The sequence below is a fragment of the Vipera berus genome, assembly GCF_964194415.1.
Source record: "Vipera berus genome assembly, chromosome: 4".
NCBI lineage: Eukaryota > Metazoa > Chordata > Lepidosauria > Squamata > Viperidae > Vipera > Vipera berus.
In genome coordinates, this window is record NC_138206.1 from 26,652,156 (window position 1) to 26,666,422 (window position 14,267).

General features: G+C 35.9%; 1 protein-coding gene across 4 annotated transcripts in view; it reads right to left on the reverse strand.

Annotated features, from left to right (window-relative positions):
- Window positions 1-4,739: 4,739 nt before the first annotated feature.
- Window positions 4,740-14,267, reverse strand: part of DCLK1 (doublecortin like kinase 1) — a gene marked incomplete at both ends in the record, with an annotated part of 205,533 nt that continues 196,005 nt past the window's right edge. For 2 of the 4 annotated variants that reach the window (XM_081327265.1, XM_081327267.1), the window contains one exon: window positions 4,740-4,904. In XM_081327265.1, the coding sequence (XP_081183391.1) occupies window positions 4,740-4,904 (165 nt within the window). The remainder of the gene's footprint in view (window positions 4,905-14,267) is intronic. The other 2 variants (XM_081327266.1, XM_081327268.1) reach the window with 1 other exon arrangement.

Genomic DNA, 14,267 nt, shown 5'->3' on the forward strand with positions numbered 1-14,267 from the left:
TATGAAAAGCTTCATGAATTTTCATGTCAACTTTGCTCAGGTGTCATATTAATCTTCACTGTATCATTCCAGTTTTAATATATGTGCTGCTGAAGTGAGCACCATTTTTTCCCAATCTTCTTGTCTAGCCTATCAAAATCATTTTGAATTGTGTGTCTGTTTTATGAAACTTTAACTATCCCACACTATTTTGAGTCATCTGCAAAGCTGATAAGCCTTTTTCCCATTTCTAGTTTACCCACTAATGAAAATGTGGCACAGGACCAAACCTTGAGGCATTCCACTCCTGTCTGAAGAGTTTTCAAGTCAGCTGTGGAACTACATCTCATTCAACTCAGTAGCTTGCAAAATCAGAATGCAATGGCTACCTCTAAACTGCTTTCTGAAGTAAAAATATATTGCATAGTAGAAGAAAATGTATTGCCACAGTAGAAGAAAAGGTCCTAATTAAAAATGAAATCAGATTGTAGTAAGACATATTCTTTAAAAACCCATATTGCCTTTTGATAGCAATCACACCTTGTTCAAGGTACTTAGACATTTAACAGTTTATGACCTTGTCTGGAATTTTCTAGTACCTATCCAGGAATTGATGATAGGTTATGGCCTTCTCTCCACATTTGTTGTCCTACACTTGAGAAGCATTTTGTTTATTTTCTAGGATCTCTTAAAGATAATATTATCAACAGGGTGAGAAAGTATTTTGTAAAAGAACTAGGATTTACAGCAGGAATCTCCAAACCTTGACAAATTCAACTCTAGAATTCCTCAGCCAGTTAAAGTTGCCACATTTGGAGACCTCGGCTTTACAGAGTTTGCCTTTCAACCAATATTGTGAAAATTGAAGTTTCCCATCATTACTTCCTGGATATTGGAAAGACCTGCAGTTTGCTTTTGGAAGGCATCAGCCACATCACATCACCTAGATCAGGGGTTTGCTAATGGGAGTTATCGTTCAAGAGTTTTCAAAAGTTCCTGATTTCTGGTCATGGAGAGATCCTTTTTAAAAAATCTGGTATGTCTTCTCATTTTAAAATATTGCAATGCAATAATTTTTGTTATGCTAATCTTTTAAAAAATTACCATTTAATTCCAACTGTCTTTAGCAGTCGGATCCTATATACATAACTCAGAATATTATAAGATTTAATGAAACAAATCCTGCATTACAGTACTACAAGCATGCATTAAGATGTAAAATTGCAGAATGCAAGAGTATCTCAAGGAATTCCCACCAAAAGATAGCTCAAAGCTACAAAGGAAAGGGCATTCTTGGTTGTTGGACCCTACTTATGAAATCTGTCCCCAGAGCCTGCATAATATCTTTGTTGCTTTCCGATCCAAATCATTTTTCATTTTATTAAAAAGAATGCTTTAATAATTTTTGAACTTAGTTTTTGATATTGAGTGACAAAATTATGCTGTAATAATGGCTTTGTTTTATATAAACTTTTCCATCGTATATTGTAATTCACTTCATTGTATATGTCCCCCCCCCCTATTTTTATAGTTTTAGTAGCCTGAGAATTTTCCCATAGATGCTGATTAGGAATTACAATCAAGTTTGGTATTACTTAATTTTGGATTGATTGATTGTTTTCCTCTATATAGCCAAAGCCTGGAAAAGGATCAGATTAGATCCATCAAAAATTGACACTGGGAATCAAGAAACATCCAAATTAAACATAAAATGATCAGAAAGATAAGAGAGTTCCAGATATTTTAAACTGGTAATTATCCAATAAGCAATTATTTCTCTTTACATTGTTGTAATCTGTGAAATGTTTGATATAATAAGTAATTCTAATAGAGAAAAAAGATCTAAAGAATGTTAGACAAAAGAGTGATATTTCCACATTAGTAAAATATGATAGCAATAGCACTTAGACTTATATACCACTTTACAACCCTCTTTAAGCATTTCACAGAGTCAGCATATTGCCCCTAATATGCTGGGTCCTCATTTCACCTTCCGTGGAAGGATGGAAGACTCTGATTAGATTGTTTGCTTTCTGGGGAGAATGTATAATACAAACTGTTGAAACAATAGTAGATTCACACATAGTTTAAACACAGAGAGTCAATTGCAAATTATCACAGCTTCTGCTACTATAAATAGAAAAAGTATTAACATCATGGCTTGCACATTCCTATCTAACTGATTTATATTTGTGCAACATGTTCATTTATAGTTTAAAAAAATCTCCAAGTCTAGAATAAAATATCAGAGTTGGAAGGGACCTTGCAGGTCTTTTAGTCCAACCCGCTGCTCAGGCAGGAAACCTATACCAGGGGTGTCAAACTGCTGGCCTGCGGGCCAGATGCATCATCCAGAAGCCTCAGCCATTGCCGGCAATGGCAAAACTGTCCCGATACATTGCACGTCACATGACGTCGCGAGCTTGAGATGTCTGCCCTATACCATTCAGACAAATGGTTTTCTAATCTCTTCTTAAAAACTTCCAGTATTGGAGCATTCACCACTTCTGGAGGCAAGTTGTTCCACTGGTTAATTGTTCTGTCAGAAAATTTCTCGTTAGTTGTAGGTTGCTTCTCTCTTTGGTTAGTTTCCATCCATTGCTTCTTGTTCTGCCTTCAGGTGCTTTGGAGAATAGCTTGACTCCTTCTTCCTTGTGGCAGCCCCTGAGATATTGGAACACTACTATCATGTCACCCCTCGCCCTTTTCTTCATTAAACTAGACATACCCAGAAACCGTTCCTTATATGTTTTAGCCTCCAGCCCCCTAATCATCTTTGTTGCTATTCTCTGTACTCTTGCATTGTGGTGATCAAAACTGGATGCAGTATTCAAAGTGTGGCCTTACCAAGGCATTGTAAAGTGATTTTAAACTTCGTGTGATCTTGATTGAAGTTAAGCAATGAGAAATGCAATGGTGTAGTGGTGAGGGTGCTGGCCTAGAAAGCAGGAGATTTTAGTTCTAGTTCTGCCTTTGGTTTGAAAACAGGCTGGGTGACTGTGGATCGGTCACTCTCTCAGCCAACTCACTTCACAGGATTGTTGTTGTGGAAAAATAGGGGGAGAAAGGAGAACTGGTATGTTTGTCATCTTGAGTTGCATATAACAAGGAAGGGGAAAAAATCTAAAACAAAATGTGCAGGAATTGCTCTATCTTAAAATAAAACCTTTCCCATAATAAAGCAACACATTAATAAAAGTACAACAGCCATTTCTTTTCCAATTATTTTTGTATCTGAAATGGGAAAGAAACTTTACATGTGAAATTTTAATACTCTACATTTGTGCTCAAGATTTGTTAATAACACTTTGAAAAACATAACTTAAAAATGAAACTTTTTTATTATTCAACTCAAGTTATGGGTGAATGGACCATTTTACAATAATATTAGATTTTAAAACCAAAACTATAAAAAAGATGCTTAATGTAATTTAAATGTGTTTTTGAAACACTGATGGAACATTTCTTTGCAGATTTTTTTTTAATCCCAGTCTCATACACACACTGTCTCACTAAATTCTGGTAAATATATTTTTACAAACACATTAGGTGAGTAATTGTTAATCATATAATTTTCAAAACAACAGTTATTTATGTCTGGAATTTCAAGACCTTTCCTTGATTTACAGTTTCAGTAGAATGAACTGTTCTTCTTTCAAAGCTTTGTGAAGAGAGACTAAGCATATAGTTAACATTTCAATAATATTCACAGAAGAATCCATAGTATGTAAAAAATGATTGTGTTTATTGCTGCCTCCCAAGCATTTCTTTTGTCTGCACCTGTACATGTGAGGATAGCACATTCTTTCAACTACACCTCCAGAAACTGCATTTCAATGTACAAATGGGGGACTGAAGGCAGTAATTTTGAGATTATTGCCACATTGCCAACAATAGTTAGAATCCAGACAGTTCTACTGCCTATGAAATGATTTAAAGAAGTAGAACATATGTTAAGAGTGTTACAATTTTGAATAATAAACAGTAAGAATGGGATGCATATTTCTTAGCAAAATTTAGGAGCCATCAATGTTTTTTTGGAATCCAGATAGGATACATCTTCTTGACTTTTAAAACAATCCACAAGCTTCTAACCAATGTCAATGTCTATTAAGTAGGGTTTTTTTTTGTCCCCCTGCATAAGAACATAAAACAAGTTCTATAAAGACCATAATGTGTATTTTATGATTACGGAGCACTTCAGTCAGATTACTAAGTAAGTAGCTGTAGGAAAAATAAGTGTTGATAAAGCCCTCATTTTGGCTTGGCAAAATTATTTAAAATTAAGTACTCAGAGGGATAACATTTGCTTAAATTACACATAATAGCTCCTACTTCAACTGATGAAAACATTCATTGCTGTTATCCCCATTTGAAAATTATATATATATTTATATTTATATGTATATCTCAAAATAGCCTTAACCCTTTGAGGATCATATTAGCAGCAAATCACAATTTAGACTAGGCTTCCCCAATCTGGTACTCTTCAAATGTGAAACGGGAATGCTTGGAAATTCTGAAAGGACAGTCCCACCACATCTGTGGGTGTCAGGCTGCAGAAGGCTAGTCTATACAGAAAACAAAGACCATCTCAAACATATAGGAAACTATTGTTCTAAAGATACCGTAAAATTCCTTTCTGGCATCTTTGTTAAGCAACTGATACAGACAAAAACCAAATGGAAAAATTGCACATGGTTTCAAGAATTGTCAAAATCTCAAAGGGTTAAGCCAAGACCTTCAACAGAAGTGATGTATTAAAAGGGTGAATTGGGTGAGCGAACAGTCTCAGATGAACTTGGTGAATAGTCTTCTGATTCAGAGTTGAGTTCAGGAGGTGGTGGCTGTGGCTTAAAACGTCCCCTCACATCCGGGTTGCGTCTTCGTCGGAAAACCTGCCTCTCCTTATCAAGAGCGGTGGTCTGGCAGGGGCATAAAATGAGAATAGATGAGATTAGGCTGTGCATGAAATAGCAAACCTGACTCTCATTTTTCCTCTTTTTCAAAGCAAACCTCAACCCAGGTCAAATTAACCCCACCCCACCCTCCACAATCACCAGGTTTGGCTAGTTTTGCAAGCTTTAATCCATTACATGACTCAATTCATATCAAAGTGCATAATCCAACCTATAAAGAGGCAGTGTGATCTCATCAAGCATGTACAGTATGAGTGCATGTCTCTGTATGGATGCCATATGTTAGACTTCTGGAAGCTATTAATTTTTTTCTTTGAATAATGGGTTCAGGTTTCAGGCAAGATGCAGACTAACCTGCTTTTTCAAATGAGGACTTGGTTCTGAATAGAAATTCAATGCAATTTAATCAAATGAGAGAAGTAAATATTTGCCAATGTTCAAAATAGTGAAAGTATTCATATAAATACATTGCTACAAACATTGGATTTTGATAGAACGATCAGACAAGAGAGGTGTTCTCAACATGCTTACTCCTCTCACAATGCTCTCACTACTCATTACTCCGCTTTCCCCTTTAACTCAGTCACTTGCACACACATTACAAAAGCACACAGACCATTTCTCCTTCCCATAAGTTTGCACTAGGTTTTCCTGTTGCTCTTTTTATACCTTTTCTAGCCAAACAAATTACTCTTCCCATTCTCTTCATCTCATGTTGGCCATGTCTCAGTGTGAATTAAATTGCTACCAAATTCCAGTGTGAGCTGGAATTTCTTGGGCGACAGGCTTAGTACTTGTTTTCTAGATCATTCCAGCTAGATTCTCCTCACCACTACCTATTTCCTATTTAAACATAGACACAGAGAGACTTTTGGAAAGACTTAAACTACATCTACAAAAATTCAAATAATCATTTAATAACCTGATATAATGTTGGCCCTAATAAGCATGTTTTCAATTTTCAGAGCCAGTCCAAGTTTTGTTAGTTTGGGATGTCTTTAAACATGCAGTCAGAGTCCCAAAATGTAATAAAAGCTGAAGATGGACAAAGTTTATAAAGCAAATGGATTCAGTTAAGCTAAATTGTTCCACTAATAGTTTTATAGTTAGAATATTTAAAGGACTGATAGAAAGTGGCAATAAAAGTTCATCTTTGGATCTTGGGGGAAAAAAGACAATACTAAACTTCAACTGCTATCATTTGCCAAAAGTTCTTTGTTTACAGTTGGTCCTTGGAAAAAGCCTAAAACGGTTTTCAAAGTTGTGCTTTAAAACCAACTTTATGATTATATTTTAATAGAAAGCAGAAGCCATTTGGAAACATATTCACATTACAGAGATAGAATTTACAGTATATAATTCTCTGTAACAAATGGAGAGAATGGCATACATTACTATTCTATGACATACAGATTTGCATTTAAAATATTTCTGTGCACAAAAGGAGTTCATTTAAAGATTGACTCACATCACATCATTTTTATATTGATCCCAGATTCATGAAAAATTCTTCCTTTCAGCAAGAAAGTCTAAATTAAAATCTCCACTACAATCCAGAATAACATTCTCCTGGTACAAGGATAAACAACTTTTTGTTTTGATTTTAAGGATGAATTAATCCTCATATTTCTATGTGATTGGGGTTCATATTGTTTAAATCAAAATCTTTTGCTCTTATGTCTAACTCAACCCTTTGTTTTTCTAGTTATCCAGATCAATAAGCAACCCACACATGAGAACTATAGCAAAATCACGATCTGTGACACATTCATGATGCAGGAGTAGTATATTAGTATTAATATGTTTGCAAAAAAGAAAAAAGATCCTGGTTCCTCTTTAGCATGATTTTGACTTATAATGAGAAGGAGGAGGAGTCTTCTATCTTCTAAGACAAAGGCTGGAATGGTAGAGAATATGAAGTTGTGTATGAGGGTTGGGAGACACTAGAAGAAAAGTTATGGAGCAATTACAAATTTCCTTTGGCACTATTAGCTTAAAAGATTGTTTATTCCTATATAAATCTTAATAAGCTCAGTTGAAAATTGATCCATCATGTAAGTGGCAGGCTTCCATGAAAGTGACAGCTATTGAAGTAGATGTTGAGACTTCAGATCCTCCTATTTTTCTATCTTTGCAAATCATACTTTTTTCCCAAGATGTCCTTACACCGTTTCATATACTGCCATATATATTGAAATTTCTCATCCAGTTTGTGGATGGATTTTTTTAAACTTTCTCTTCCCTGAGACCTATTTACTCTTTCTTCATATATTTATTTTGCAACTTTATCTTCATTTATTCTGTTGTACATAATAAATATACTTCAACATTCTTATTTTATACGAATAATTCATTTAGCAGATTTAACCTGCATTTTTCAACTCATAGACTTAGGTACCCCATTCTGATGGTTTCCCATGTTTATCCTGATGTATACAACAGTATGGGGTCCTTGCAACAAATCATATCATAGAAATATGCTTTTTTCTGCAAGCATCTGGATGTTTCATCATTTTCCCATCTTTTTCTACATTCTACCAAGATACACGTCATTCTACAATACAAATTCATTTACTTGCTCTACTTTTTCCATAATCTATGAATAACTACTTTATTTTTCTGGTAAGTACAACCTTACTGGACTTTGATTCATTACATGGCATGGGTCCAGAGTACCTTGGGGACCACCTGCTGCCGGCGTCAACTTCCCTCCGCCCTGTGCGTTCCCACAGAGGGCCTCCTCAGGGTGCCACCGGTCAGAGAATGTCGGCTGGTGGCCCCCAGGGGGAGGGCCTTCTCTGTGGGCGCTCCGGCTTTATGGAATCAGCTGCCGGTCGAGCTCCGGATGGCACCTGACCTTCGCTCCTTCCGACGCGGTCTGAAGACCCATCTATTTGAACAAGCTGACCTGGCCTGATGGGGGATATGGTGGGGTTTTAATGGGGATTTTTATATTGTTTTGATTGTTTTAGCTGGGCTACTATTTAATTCTTTTTTAATTTTTGTATTTTGTATTTTTTATATGTGCCCTGTTCACCGCCCTGAGTCCTTCGGGAAAAGGGCGGTATACAAATATAATTAAATAAATAAAATAATGATCAGGCTCCATTCTCTTCACTGAACTATAAAAGTTAGTATTTTCTGTAAAATATTCAGGTTCTCAGTCAACAACACAATACAAAGTACAGCCCTATTCTTATTCTCCAGTGAATGTACCTTCAATGTCATCAAGAGTAATCCTTATATGATTATCCATGAATATATTTAACAACTTAAATGGCCTCATACATCCTTGTCAAGATGGTAGAAAAACTAATTACTAACTTGGATAGAAACTGAGGAAAGGAAGACTAGATTTAATTACCTATCCTGTCAGGTGACCTAATGGCTATGATCGGAACTAGGCTACGCATGCCATTTGTGACACTAGTCTAGATTAAAAGCTAAATGAATCTAGGCATATTTTCCTATGAGTCATTCATACACTAAACATATACTGAAAGATCTAATATACTAAACAATTTATTTATTTTTCACAGAATTGCTGTGTGTTTCAAGAAAAATATAGAGAACTAACAATTCCAGGTAACAATTGATGTGGAAAATGTTTACAAAGACAACTAAGAAGCCTCTATTGATGTTCTCCAGCACCTAATTGACTTTGGCTGTTCTTGAAAATAATAAGCAGGGTCAGGTCTGGTCATTACTAAATATGACCACCAATAAATCCCAGGTCTTGAAGAAGATAGTAGAAAAACTGTTCCATTATTGTGAAAATATTCCTATAGGCACCATAAATTGCATCTGACTTTTTAAAAAACTTGCTTGAGGTAAGATTTCCAAAGTAAACAGAATATATTATTTTAGAATGATTTGCACCAGCTAATTGGTATCAAGCACAATTTGTAACACTGTTATTAAATTGTAAATCCCTGTCTTCAAGTGTAAGAATAATTGAACTACTCAGTAAAAGACAGGAAATAAATCTAACTAACAAATGAATAATAGCCTCCTAGAGTCTTTTGGAGTGGGGAGGCTATAATACATCTAATAAGTAAATAATAAATACTTTTTTTTACTTCATGCATGTCCCCATGGCAATTAATACTAAATAACCTACAGTGGTACCTCAGTATTCAACTGCTTTAAAACTCATTGAATTTGGTACTTGATACATTTTGACACAGAAATGTTGTCCCAGTACTCGTTTGTTTGGTACTTGATCTGCTGTGATTGGAAGAGGTAGATGTCCATGGAGAACAGACAGAAAGTCAGCCATGCCAGGAAGGTCATTGCAAAAGGAAGCAGAGGACGACCGCAGAGGACAGACAGGAAGTTAGCCTTGTTGGGAAGATTGCTGACATAGGAAAAGGGACAGATAGGAAGTCCTTCCTGGCCAAAACAAAGGGTCATGAGGTAAGTCATGTGGTTTGTTTAGTACTTGTTTTTACTACTGTTTGTGCCTTCCAGAATTAATTAACAAGTGCTGAGGTACCGCTGTATTCCAAATTCCATCAGTATGTGAGATTATATTGACATAAGTAAGATAATAGAGCTTGATCAATTAATTAGTTAGAATAAAAGATACTGTGTATAATACTATAGTATATACCAAGAAGGGTTCATGAAACTTCCACACTCAAATCTATATAATGTTATTCAGTTCTACTAATGTTAAGTTCCAAACATACTTTATCATTGTCTCTGTCAGCATAAAACTAAATGGCAGTTTTCTCACCATTGTTCTTTCCTTTTTTTTTCTTTTGAAAGAAGCAATGTTCCCATTTAAATTCTGGCAGGATATAAAGCTAAGATTTTCTTCCTTTTTATTTCATCATATTCATATCTTTTAAATGGGGAACTTAAGGAATGTGATTTGACAAAAACACTCTAGCTTTATAGATTGAAGCTCAACATAATATCTTCATCGTTTTATTATGATTACACCATCTACTAGACCTATAATTATTTCATTATATATTAATCAATCCAAATGTTGTTATGTAATAGAGAAAGCATTGTACTTCTGTATAGATTCCCTTACTATATGAGTATTACACATTTGATGATATCAATGAATAAAATACACTTGCAAGGACTGGTTTTTTTTTTTAAAAAGAATGCACTCGTTTTTAAGGTTTCCTCCCCAAAATGAAAATACTAGAATATCCAAGTTAAATTAACATTTATATGTTAAATAAATATCATGAAATGATTAAACATGCTGGCTAAGGAATTATGCGAGTTGAAATCCACTCATCTTAAAGCTGCTGAAGCTGAGATCTGATCTGTATTTATTTTATTTTATTTTTATTAAATTTATATACCACCCTATTCCGGAGGACTCAGGGCGGTGTACAGGGAAGATTAAAACAAACATACAAAAATTAAAATCAGATTAAAACAATTAATTAAATAAAGTCCCCAAAATTTAAAACTAAAGCCTAATAAAAATTAAAACCCCCCAGCCTGGGCCAGACAGCTCAAAGAGCCAAGTTTTCAGGTCCCTGCGGAATGAGCGAAGGTCGGGGGCAGTCCTAAGTTCCATGGGGAGCTGGTTCCATAGGGCCGGCGCGCTCACAGAGAATGCAAGGTGTAGGAAATACATGACTGATTATAATATAATATTTTAGGCTGTTTTTCTTTGGAGGACCTGACTTTTTCTTTCTTAATGCCATTCATTTTCTCTTTTTAAAAGCTTTCTTCATCTATCTGTATGCTTCAGAAAAAGCATAACTTCCAGTGTAACATTATTTCTGCTGTTGTTTATTATAATGTGCATACTTGTTCCCATTACTGATGTTAAAAACAATTTACAATATATCATTAATATGTGATAATATAAGCTATACTGTATATAGTTTATCTATTATGAATAAATCAAATAAAAAATTAATTATGGTCCAAGACAGAACCCAATAAAAAGATCAGCATGCAATACAATAACTATACAAATGAAATTTTAAAATAGCAAGAAAATCCTAAAATGATTAGCAGCTAAGGAGTTAATAACATGCGGGAGGAACCAGATAGCTTCTATAGTTATGGATAAGAAGTTTTCAATCTTCTTAGATATTTCTGAGGGGCGGTCACCCAGGAGAAGGGTAATAGCCTCCTGTTCACAATGGCAATTAGAATTGTTAACAATTGGAAGTATTAAACTTGATGGCAATCTATAATGGGCATTTTAATAGCACATGTAAGACAGATTCCACCTCTGAGTCTGAATAGAAAAAAATTGGCCCTCATATGGAAGGCTTATATTAGCTAACATCCTAATAACACCCCAATTTGGCTAAAATAAATAATCTCCTTTGTAATGTTAACAAAATATCTATTGATAGTCCAGGGAGAAGGAACAGAAGATTTTGGTTCTGTCATTTTGGATATCTAGGTCCCAAATCCTCTGCTTTGCTAAGGTCAGGGTTTTACCTAGTATATAAACAATATTATAAATTATATAAACTATATTACTATTTATAGTTCGTAATAGCAAAAAAGCAGACCCTACAACAAACACACACACATCTCATATATGAACTCACAGAGACAAGTGCATAAATGTATTTGCATACACAAATACAGACACACATGATTAAACATGTTGCTTAAAAAAAAAGAAAAGGCAACAAACAAACCCCAGAATAAAAATACAGTACAGAAAATTTCTGATGGAAACATCAGAATCAAACTTTTTAAAAATACTGTACTATACTTTTGTTCTGGGGGGTTTTTTTTGGCCTTTCACTGACTGAGCAATGGTACCAATTATTTTGATCTACTGCATATGTACAGTGTAACCCATTAATGACCAGTTTTCCAGTGTATATATATTAAAAAGTCATTGGTCAAGACCATACAAATAATCTGTAAACTGAATCAAAAGCCAGCATGGACACCATGCCATGTACAGTCTTCATATTAATTTTTAAATAGTTCTTTCTATTCATAATTTTATAGTATTTTGAGCTACATACAGTATATTGCCTAGATATATGCTAATCTTTGAATGTTATCCTTTTCACGTCTTAACTGATCTGATAAGATGGGTTTCATAATTCCTCTAAAGCAATAGACAGCATATATTTTATATGAATACATTTATTCATATCTCACACACTTTTGGATACATTGGTTATGGTACTATTGATATATTCCTGTGGACAGAGATTCAACTACTTAGTGGAAGTTGGAGATGAAAGTATTTAAAAACTAATACAATTTTATTTTTGTACCTGCTCCTCCCCCTTCATGGATTACTGCCTTGTCGTGGCGAAGGGGCTTGCGTAATTCAATGAAGCTATGAGCTATGCCGTGCAGGGCCACCCAAGACGGACAGGTCATAGCTGAGAGTTCTGACAAAACGTGATCCACTGGAGAAGGAAATGGCAACCCACTCCAGTATCTTTGCCATGAAAACCCTATGGACAGTACCAAAAGGCAAAACGATATGACGCTGGAAGATGAGCCCCTCAGGTCAGAAGGCGTCCAATATGCTACTGGGGAAGAGCAGAGGGCTAGTACTAGTAGCGCCAGAAAGAATGAAGCGACTGGGCCAAAGCCGAAAGGACGCTCAGCTGTGGATATGTCTGGTGGTGAAAGGAAAGTCCGATGCTGTAAAGATTTTTTCTCCATAGGAACCTGGAATGTAAGATCCATGAATCAAGGAAAGCTGGACGTGGTCAAACAAGAGATGACAAGACTGAACATCGACATCTTAGGTATCAGCGAACTAAAATGGACAGGAATGGGTGAATTTAATTCAGATGACCATCAGGTATACTACTGCGGGCAAGAATCCCTCAGAAGAAATGGAGTAGCCTTCATAGTCAATAAAAGAGTAGGAAAATCAATACTGGGATACAATCCTCAAAATGACAGAATGATCTCAGTTCGAATCCAAGGCAAACCATTCAATATCACAGTAGTCCAAGTCTATGCCCCAACCACCAGTGCTGAAGAGGATGAAATTGACCGGTTCTATGAAGCCCTACAGCACCTTATAGAAGTAACACCAAAAAATGATGTCCTTATCATCATGGGGGATTGGAATGCTAAAGTAGGAAGCCAAAAGATAACTGGAATAACAGGCAAGTTTGGCCTTGGAGTACAAAATGAAGCAGGGCACAGGCTGATAGAATTTTGTCAAGAGAATACGATGGTCATAGCAAACACTCTTTTCCAACAACCCAAGAGACGGCTCTACACATGGACATCACCAGACGGTCAACACAGAAATCAGATTGACTATATGCTCTGCAGCCAAAGATGGAGAAGCTCTATACAGTCGGTAAAAACAAGACCAGGAGCTGACTGTGGCTCAGACCATGAGCTTCTCCTTGCAAAGTTTAGGCTTAAACTGAAGAAAGTAGGGAAAAGCACTAGGCCACTCAGGTATGAATTAAATCATATCCCTGTTGAATATACAGTAGAGGTGACAAATAGATTTAAGGAATTAGATCTGATAGACAGAGTGCCTGAAGAACTATGGACAGAGGTTCGCGACATTGTACAACAGGTAGCAACCAAAACTATCCCAAAGAAAAAGAAATGCAAGAAAGCAAAATGGCTGTCTGAGGAAGCTTTGCAAATAGCTGAGGAAAGGAGGGAAGCGAAAGGCAAGGGAGAAAAACATAGATATGCCCAATTGAATGCAGAATTCCAGAGAATAGCTAGAAGAGATAAGAATGCCTTCTTAAATGAACAGTGCAAAGAAATAGAAGAAAACAATAGAATAGGGAGGACCAGAGATCTTTTCAAGAAAATTGGAGAGATGAAGGGAACGTTTAATGCAAAAATGGGCATGATAAAGGACCAAAATGGCAGGGACCTAACAGAGGCAGAAGAGATTAAGAAGAGGTGGCAAAATTACACAGAAGAACTATACAAGAATGAGCTTAACGTCCCAGATAATCACAATGATGTGGTCACTGACCTCGAGCCAGACATCCTAGAATGTGAGGTGAAGTGGGCCTTAGAAAAGCTGAGCAACAACAAAGCTAGTGGAGGTGACAGTATTCCAGCTGAGCTATTCAAAATCTTAAAAGACAGTGCAGTAAAAGTGCTACACTCAATTTGCCAGCAAATTTGGAAAACTCAACAGTGGCCACAGGATTGGAAAAGATCAGTTTACATTCCAATTCCAAAGAAAGGCAGTGCCAAAGAATGTTCAAACTACCGCACCATTGCACTCATTTCTCATGCTAGTAAAGTCATGCTTAAAATCCTACAAGCTAGACTTCAGCAGTATGTGGATCGAGAACTACCAGAAGTACAGGCAGGATTTCGAAGAGGCAGAGGAACTAGAGATCAAATTGCCAACATACGCTGGATCAAATAGATGGGGAAGAAATGGAGGTAGTGACAGAT